This window comes from Hyaena hyaena, unplaced genomic scaffold (genome assembly GCF_003009895.1).
Source record: "Hyaena hyaena isolate Hyena2069 unplaced genomic scaffold, ASM300989v1 scaffold_227, whole genome shotgun sequence".
Lineage (NCBI taxonomy): Eukaryota > Metazoa > Chordata > Mammalia > Carnivora > Hyaenidae > Hyaena > Hyaena hyaena.
In genome coordinates this window covers 1,552,915-1,562,129 of record NW_024080859.1, presented here as the reverse complement: position 1 = coordinate 1,562,129, position 9,215 = coordinate 1,552,915, and the positions used below count along the sequence as shown (strand labels likewise).

At 59.6% G+C, this 9,215-nt stretch overlaps 1 protein-coding gene across 1 annotated transcript; it reads left to right on the top strand.

The window, feature by feature from the left end:
* The first annotated feature begins 1,464 nt into the window (after positions 1–1,464).
* On the top strand, positions 1,465–3,996 carry KLF2 (Kruppel like factor 2). The gene is made up of 3 exons (XM_039243250.1): positions 1,465–1,641; positions 1,868–2,696; positions 3,297–3,996. The coding sequence occupies exons 1-3, from the start codon at positions 1,567–1,569 to the stop codon at positions 3,470–3,472; spliced, it is 1,080 nt and encodes a 359-aa protein (XP_039099181.1). The 5' UTR covers positions 1,465–1,566; the 3' UTR covers positions 3,473–3,996.
* Positions 3,997–9,215: the final 5,219 nt, after the last annotated feature.

The window sequence follows — 9,215 nt, the reverse complement described above, 5'->3', positions numbered from 1 at the left end:
ACCTCTGGGTCTCCTTCCAGCCGGGGAGGGTCCAGGATTGTGGACCCCATGGCTGTGTGGTGCCAAGGCCACTCGCACGCAGTGACCCTGGACTGTGATGGTCCAGCTGCTATCAGTGACAACGCTCTCCTGGCCCCACAGAAGATTTGGGGACTTCCGAAATGGGAAAAGATGCCTCCCAGTCTGGAACATAGGTTCTGAAGTCAGGAGACCAGGGCTGGATGCTGGCTCCGGGTTACACCATGAAATGCTCTCCCTCTAGTACTCATGTGGCTCCCGCTTTCTCCAGGTCCTGACTCACACAGCGGCTCATGGGTGAGGTTCAAAATTTCACCATCCTCTCTCTCCCCCTCACACTCACTCACTTCCTATCTCCCCTCCCCGCTGTATTTTCCATCCCCTGAAATATGTTTCCAAAAGGCTCATATTCCCAGCATACTTGTTTATTTTGTGTCCCCCAGTGGAGGCCCCCGAGGGCAGGGGAATTTGTGTGTCTGTTGGCTGTTGTGCTCTCAGTGCTCACACAGGGCCAGCACACAGTAACAAAGGTAGTGCCAGTGCCTTGCAGGCAGGGCTGTGGGGACCCAGGTGGCATATTGGAGATGCCCACCCGACAGGTCTGTTCCCTGTCCCCTGCCACCACCGCCCACTCCCGCCCAGTGCTGGTCTGTGTTGGAGGAAGAGACTGTCATCCTTGCCCTGAGCCTCAGTTTCCCCGGACGGCTTCTTTGAGGGAGAGCATCTCAAAGACTTAACGTTTGTTGAGGTCATCACGCAAGGTTTTTTTTACAGAGTGATGGGTATAACAGTGGGTCAGGCTTAGCAGGCCCCCAGAAAATGAGAGGCTGAGTGTCCCCACCCAGTACGGATCCCGGGGACCCCATTCCCCCATCCATCAGGGTTCCCAGGAGCCACCCTGAGGCCCTGGGACACAGTCTCCCCATCTATCTAGGATTCTCGGGACCCCTCTGAAGCTGTGGGCCAATCTCCCCAGTGATCAGGGCTTCTGGGAACCCCTCCGAGGCGTTGGGGGCCATTCTCCCCCTCCGTCAGGGAAGCCGGGAGGCCCGGGGACCCGGTGTTCGGCTCAGAGTCCCGGGCCCCGGATGCCGCCTCCGCTCCAGGTCCTCCCTGTCTCGGAGCAGGCGGGAGCCCACGGGGCACCCCGGGGATCCCTGGGCGTCACGGGGCTGTTGTGGAGCGCGCGTTGATGCGTCGCCGGGGAGACGGGCGGGGGCGGGCCCGAGAGGGGGGCGCGGCCTGGCTGTGCGCAGGGGCCGGCCCGGCTGCGCAGAGCCCTGGCGGCCGCAGTGGCCACGGCCGCCGCCGCCCGCCGGCTTATATACCGCGGCTAAATTTAGGCTGCGCCCGGAGCTCGTCCCCATCCGGGACGCGTTTCCGCCGCCGCCGCCTTGGCCCGGCCCCCGTGAGCGCCGCGCCTATAAGGCTTGGGCGGGCCCGGCCGCGGGCCGCAGAGCGTCCCCGCCCGCCCGCACCCCGACCAGCCCGGCTCCGGGCAGCCACTCACCGGTGTTCCCCAACCCGCGTCGGCCCCGGGTCCCAGCCATGGCGCTGAGCGAGCCCATCCTGCCGTCCTTCTCCACTTTCGCCAGTCCGTGCCGCGAGCGTGGCCTGCAGGAGGTGAGGGCGGCCGGGACCGCGGGCGGCGGGGGCGGCTGGCTCAGGGTAGTAGAACGCGGGCTGCGGGACAGTAGAACGCAGGCGGCGGGGACCGCGGGCTCAGTGTTGTAAAACGCAGGCGGCGGGGACCGCGGGCTCAGGGTAGTAGAACGCAGGCGGCGGGCAGAGATCCCCCGGGCCCCGTCGCGCGCTCACGCCCGCGCCCCTGTCTCCCTGTCACCCGCAGCGCTGGCCGCGCGCAGAGCCCGAGGCAGGCGGCACCGACGACGACCTCAACAGCGTGCTGGACTTCATCCTGTCCATGGGGCTGGACGGCCTTGGCGCTGAGGCGGCCCCCGAGCCGCAGCCGCCGCCCCCGCCGCCTGCGTTCTACTACCCCGAGCCCAGCGCGCCGCCGCCCTACAGCGCCCCTGCGGGCGGCCTGGTGTCCGAGCTGCTGCGGCCCGAGCTGGACGTGCCGCCGGGGCCCGCGCTGCACGGCCGCTTCCTGCTGGCGCCACCCGGCCGCCTAGTGAAGGCCGAGCCCCCCGAGGCGGACGGCGGCGGAGGCTACGGCTGCGCTCCCGGCCTGACCCGCGGGCCGCGGGGCCTCAAGCGCGAGGGCGCCCCGGGCCCGGCAGCTGCGTGCATGAGGGGCCCCGGCGGCCGCCCCCCGCCGCCGCCCGACACGCCGCCGCTCAGCCCTGACGGCCCCGCGCGCCTGCCCGCGCCCGGTCCGCGCGCGCCCTTCCCGCCGCCCTTCGGCGGCCCCGGCTTCGGAGCGCCCGCGCCCGGCCTGCATTACGCGCCGCCCGCGCCCGCCGCCTTCGGTCTCTTTGACGACGCGGCCGCCGCCGCCGCCGCCGCCGCCGCCGCTCTGGGCTTGGCGCCGCCCGCCGCCCGAGGTCTCCTCACGCCTCCCGCGTCCCCGCTGGAGCTGCTGGAAGCCAAGCCCAAGCGCGGCCGCCGCTCCTGGCCGCGCAAGCGCACCGCCACGCACACCTGCAGCTACGCGGGCTGCGGCAAGACCTACACCAAGAGCTCGCACCTCAAGGCGCACTTGCGCACGCACACAGGTGGGCGACGAGCGCTGGCCGGGGGCGGTGGCTGGGGCTCTGGACTAGGGGCGCGCGCTGAGGACCCCCTCCCAGAGGGCGCGGCCCAGGAGATTAGGAGGGGGTCGCAAGTTTAGGACTCTCTGGGGGCGTGGCTCCAGAGGTTGTGGGGGGGGGGGTGCGCGCTTAGGAACCTTAAGGGGACCCTGTCTCAGAATGGTGGGGAAGGGACGCCCGCTTCGGACCCTCCTGGGAGCGTGGCTCAGGGCTTCGGGAAGAGCGTGCACGCGCTTAGGAATCCTAGGGGGACGATGGGAATCAGAACGTTGGGGAAGAGGAGGCAAGCTTGGGACCCCTCTGGGGGTGCGGACAGTGCACACTTTGGGCTCCCCGGGGCGGGGGGCGGAGAATCAGAAGGCTCGGGAGCCAGGGGTGCGGGCCCAGGATCCCTAAAGGTCCAAAACGTAGGTTGCCCCTGCAGCTTCAGGGAGCTGGTCACAGGGGGAGGTTGCGTGCGCCCTAGTGGCCGCCACCGCGGTGAGTGTGCGCGTGCCGAGGCCACAGGCGCGCGGAGCAGTCCCTGGGAAGCAAACTGAGGCCTCTCTCGCCCCCTCTCTGCAGGCGAGAAGCCCTATCACTGCAACTGGGACGGCTGCGGCTGGAAGTTCGCGCGCTCCGATGAACTCACGCGCCACTACCGCAAGCACACGGGCCACCGGCCCTTCCAGTGCCACCTGTGCGACCGTGCCTTCTCGCGCTCCGACCACCTGGCGCTGCACATGAAGCGGCACATGTAGCCCGGACGCCCCACCCCCGCCATTTCCCCCCAAGCGCGCGGCCGTGGCGGGTCCCACGCGCCGGGCGCGGACCCTTTCCAAACTGTGACTGGTATTTATTGGGCCCAGACGACCGGGCTGGGCACAACGTGGCCGTCGAGGGGGCTCCCCCAGCCCCCCCCCCCCACGACGACGACGACGCCCCGGCCCCCATCAGAGACTGAGGCCCGGTGGAAGAAGACCACGATCCTCCTTGACGAGTTTTGTTTTCAAAATGGTGCAATAATTAAGTGTCGTCTTCCCCGCCACCGGGTCTACACTAGAGAATCGAGGCTTGATGCCTTGTGCGAAATTCTGCCTTAATTTGTACTGTCTTCGACATTTTTTTTTTATAATATTGTACATAGTGACTGTGACAGATAATTGTATTGCTGTAAATAGGGAGACGGGTGGGCATTTCGGCCCCCTGGTTCGTTTTTATAAGACTTTTGTTGTTGTTGTTTTTTAATTAAAAAAAAAAGTTTTGCATCTTTTGAAAAATCACAGCTCTGGTCTGGCTGTTGGGACGCTGGGGTGTAGGGTGAGACCAGGAAGGACGGGCAGCTTTGAGGGCAGGCAGGCTGGCAGAGGTGGGGTGAAGCTCCTCCCGCCCCAGCCAGCGCCCGGGGCTGTCAGCCGTGTCACCCAGCTGCCAGGAACCCTGGGCTTTTCTATAAATTTAAACACTACATTTTAAGACCGAGGGAGAGTTATTTTAAGGTTGTTCCCTGAGCCATAAATTGCCTCCTTTTCCCCAGAGCTGGGGAAAGTGCTGGCCTCACTGACGTGGCCTCCTCTGTGCTGAAAAAAGACTTACCTCTTTCTGGAAGCTTCTGAGGTTTTAGCCAAACTTCTGGAGTGTGCAAACTAACCCGTTCCGTCCCCGGCCCCCCCCCCCACCGTCCCCAGCACAACACACACACCTTTTAAAAAATTTTTTTTGAAAGGGAAAAAATGCAGAGTTTCTGCCCTGCTTTGCCTTTTAGTAGTCTTGCCTTTCGGCAGGAATTTTTTTTTAAGGGATGAGTTCCCCGTCCTGTTAAAAAAAAATGAAATGCTCGTTTGGGGACTTTGTATGGTGGGTGCTCTTTCCCAGAGGAGGAAACTGAGGCCCAGAGAGGTAGCTATGGAGTGGTGGCATTAGGGTGCCTAACCTGGTCTCTCTGTCTCCTGAGGGTCCCCAAACTCCACTGGAAGGGGTCAGGGGCCCTCTGCAGCAGCCCATCTGTTGCTTGCATCGGTGGCTCACAGGACCCTCTCCTGTAGGTGCCCGGGTGTGAAGGAGTCACATCAGAGCCCCTGCCTTGGCGACTGGAGGTGGCCACTCCAGAGACCCACCTCATGCGCCCCAAATGTCTCCGTCAGCTGAGGAGGTGCCTGTCCCCGGCAGGCTCTCTCTCCCTCATCTTCCCCCTTCTCAGGGCCCCGGGTGGGTAACCATGACTACCAACAATTGCACAAGTTGTTTCCAGAAAGTGAAAATAGCTTGTAAGCAGCACCTATTTTAAAACACTCTCGCCCATTGCGACAGAGGCTGGGATTTCCTCCCTCCCTCCATCCCCCTGCCTCATCCCCCCCCCTCCCCCCATGGCAGTCCTGGAAACAGCTGAGAGCGTTTGGTAATCCACAAAAAGCAGAAATGGGAGATGACAATCTGATTCATCTTTCTCGAGTAAATAGCTGGGGCCCAGTTCCGCTGGCGATGCAACGCGCGTGCGTGTGCGAGAGCCTCCGGTACCCTCTCTCTGTGGCTTCTGCAGAAACTGTTCCAGAGCGGAGCAGTGGCCCCATCGACCTGTGGAAACGCGCTTCTTCGCTCACCGCTGGTTCCGGAGGCACTGGGTGGGGGGTGGGGGTGAGGGGTGGGGGGTGGGGGTGGAACAAAGACTCACAAAAGACTTAAGAGAACTTTTTGTGGGGCCTGCAGACTTTCCTGTTGAGTTTAAGCCAACAGGTAAAGCCATTTTTCTTGCTTGCTCAAAAACACCTCCCAGGTTTCCCCCAGAGGCCTCTGAGTCCAAAGAGATGCCACTTGTAAAGAGACTGACGCTGTGGAGTTTCTGTTTCCTGGGTGCCTCCCCCAGATAGAACGGAGCGTCATGCTCCGTTTCGGCTGTGTGCTTCAGCCTGCACTGATTAATACAGAAATATCCCTCATCGGTCTTTCTGGCCCTTTCTGAAAACCCAGATGTCAACTTCCATCTTCTGGATGCGTGGTTCACTGCCAGGGGGTGACCTGGTGGAGAAATATTTTTGACTTGCCGAAAGGGGTGGGGGGAGGGTGCTCCTGGCATGGGTGGAGACCAGGGTGCTGTTGAACAGCTTTTTTTTTTTTTTTTTTTTTTTAAAGTAGGCTTTGCGTACAGCGTGGAGCCCAATGCGGGGCTTGAACTCACAACCCTGAGCTGAGATCAAGAGTGGGAGGCTTGGGGCGCCCGGGTGGCTCCGATGGTTGAGAATCCGACTTAGCTCAGGTCATGAGCTCACGATTCCTGAGTTCCATCCCTGCGTCGGGCTCTGTGCTGACAGCTCAGAGCCTGTAGCCTGCTTCGCATTCTGTGTCTCCCTCTCTCTCTGGCCCTCCCCTGCTCATGCTCTGTCTCTCTTGCTCTCAAAAACAAATAAACATTAAAAAAAAAGAGTTGGATGCCTAATCGACGGAGCCACCCTGGTGCCCCTGTTAAACAGCTTATGATGCACACGGCAGCCCCCACCACAGAATATGATCCAGCCCCAGACATCAGCAGCGCCCAGGGTGGGAGGGTGGGGGAGGGGGATGAAGAACTGGTGCCCTGGTCCCTAAAAGCTCAACATTCATTGCTTTTATTAGCAAGGAGGTGGCCCCGGCCCAGGAAGCAAGCTTTGATGTCACCCAGAGAGAAAGCAGGAAAAAAAAATCTTACCTCAGGGCCCCACCCCAGATGGCGGTAAGAAGACCCAGCACCTCAACACTTCTCCTTTCCATAAAAGAAGTTCTCTCATCCATTTGAGAAAATATTAAATATCAAAAGAAAGAAAAACACTTTACCCTGCACTCTACGACCTGATTCCCATCAAAGGTGTTTAGAGGGAGAGGTTTCTGGCTGGTGGGTGAATTGCTTTCACATGGCTGTGATGATCAGCATGTCTACCCACCCCCCTTTTCTTTTTCCACACAAGGTTAAAACCATTTTTCCGTATTTTTTCCTCCATGATACGTTTTTATTACCATTTTAAATGGCCGCATAATATTCCATTAGATGTGCCAAAAATTGCTTATGCAAATAAGTACTGAGCACGTACATGTCCTTGGCTGTTTCATATCGTCTTCTGGGGAGGTGGGTGCAGAGGTTGGAAGGGACTTTAAGCCTTGCCAGAATGATCTCCCAAGAGTAACTCCAGAGGTGGGGGAAGGGCACAGGAGCTGTTTTTCTGCCAGGAGTTTCCTGTATGTCAGGGAGCCCTGTAGCACCTGGGCTGGTGACAGAATATGGTGTGAAGTAGGGGAAATGTGAGCTTTCAGAGAGTAAGGTGAGTCCCTGACTCAGCACCCTGCCCCATGGGCGAAGCTGAGTTAGCACCCAGACCCAGCAGCACCCTGAGGAGTCCCAAGGCAACAGCCCAGAGATGGCTCGTGAAGGCACCAACCCCACGTGACTCCGATGGCCCGGACCCAGGCTGAGCTTGTGGGTGCTGAGATCAGGGTTTCTCAACTGTGGCTCTGGCGACACTTGGGGCCAGCTCATTCTCTGTCGTGGTGGCCGCCTCGTGTGCTGTGGGACGTTTAGCAGGATGCCTGGCTCCCGCCCACTCGACACCAGCACCCAGCACCCATCCCCTCAAGCTGTGACAACCAAAAATGTCTCCAGGCATTGCCAAGTGCCCCCTGGGGGTACAGAATCACCCCAGATTGAGAACCACTGGGTTAGGGGTTGTACGGTCACCTGAGACTTTGCATCTGTAATTTTATGACTCTCTGAGTTCTTACAATACTGCGCACATTTAAATACAGCCACGGAGGGGGAGAGGCGGCGGCAAGACTGACCTGGTGTATATCATCTAACCGACCGGGACAGTATTCTGCTGCGCAGTGTGAGCGAGGGAACGAAATTGATTATTTTTCCAAGTAATTGACAGAGGGCTCCTCTCCCTTGGCACCACCAATGTTTGAGGCTGCGTCCTTTCTGCTCTCAGGGGCCATTCTGTACACTGCAGGGTGTTGAGCGACGTCCCTGGCCTCCACCCACCAGGTGCCGGTAGCAACCTCAGCCCCTCGGTCACGACATCAGCCGGCGTCCCCTGGGGAGGGGGCGCACAGAGCCGCCTGCGGTGAGAACCCCTGCTGAAGCAAAGTCTTCTCTCCCACCAACGCCCCCATGTCTGCCTCATGGGCCTGTTTCCTTGCCTGGAAACTGAGGATGCCCTCAGGACAGAATGGCAGGATGTGTGTTGGGGGGCGGGGACAGGGCCCCGCACTGGGGCGTGGCCAGTGCAGGGAGTCTCTCCCTGGTGCAGCGTGGTGCGTGGGTTTGAGTTCTGGGTTAACCCCCACCCCATCTGTCTCTGCGTCTCTGTCTCTCTTGTCTCGTTTTTCTTTCTCCCCACCTCTCTCTCCTCCCTCCTTCCCTCCCTCTCTCTCTCTCTCTCCCCTCCCCTCCTTTCTCTCTGTCGCTCCCATTCATTCACTCAGCAGATGCACCCAATGCCTTAGCCCGAGCTGAGTCCTAGGAAAGCAACAGTGACTCAGAAGTGATTCAGCCTCAGGCCGTCACCCGGAGCCAACGTCAACACGTTTGTTGAATGACTAACCCAATGAGAACTTGAGCTGAGCACAAGAGCTGGGGCAGGTGCTTTCAAATCCCGGGCACTTTCCACAAGTTCTCTCTTTCGAACCTCCCACCAAGCGGGGAAGGGGCCGGGATGGCCACCCCAGCTTTCCAGATGCAGAATGCGGGGCTCACAGCGGGGGCAGGCTAGCCCGGGTCAGCTTGATGTCACCACTCCTATCCGAGCCTTGAAAAGTCTACGTGCTGAAACATACCAGGTCCACAGTGTCTTCCTCCACACATATGATCGTGGTTCCTGGAGGCCCCGGGGAGTCCCTTGCAGGCTCCCATCTGAGCATCGTTGGAAGCTTATTCTCCAGGAAAGTCTCAGGCAAGGAGACAGAAAGTCAGGAAACACAAATGTTTGGAGGAGCCTGGCTGGGTGCATGGAGTCCCCTGAGATGCTACAAGATGAAGTAAAAGGAGGCCTGGGCGGGGAGCAGTCCCCCGAAAAGCTAAACAGAGTCATCACGTGACCCAGCCATTCCACTCCTTGCCGTAGACCCCGAAGAATTAAAAAGAGACTCCAACAGAGGCTTGTACGCCGTGTTCACAGCAGCAGGACTCACAGCCGTCACAAGCTGGAAACAACCCAAATGTCCATCAACAGCTGAATGGATGAACAAACGCGGTCCGTCTATCATTCTGCCGTAAGAAGGAGCGAAGCTCCGACACATGCCGCAATGTGTGGATGAACCTCAAAAACACTGCCGAGTGGAAGGTGCCAGACACAAAAGGTCACATACAGTATGATTTCACTCACGGGAGGCCCTTCGAGAAGGAAAATCCATACAGACAGAAAGTAGATGGTGGGGGCTGGGGAGTTAGTGTCTAATGGGGACAGAGTTTCCGTTCGATGTGATGGAAATGTTTTGGAAACAGTGAGGATGGTTGTACAGCAGTAAATGCAATTAATAGCA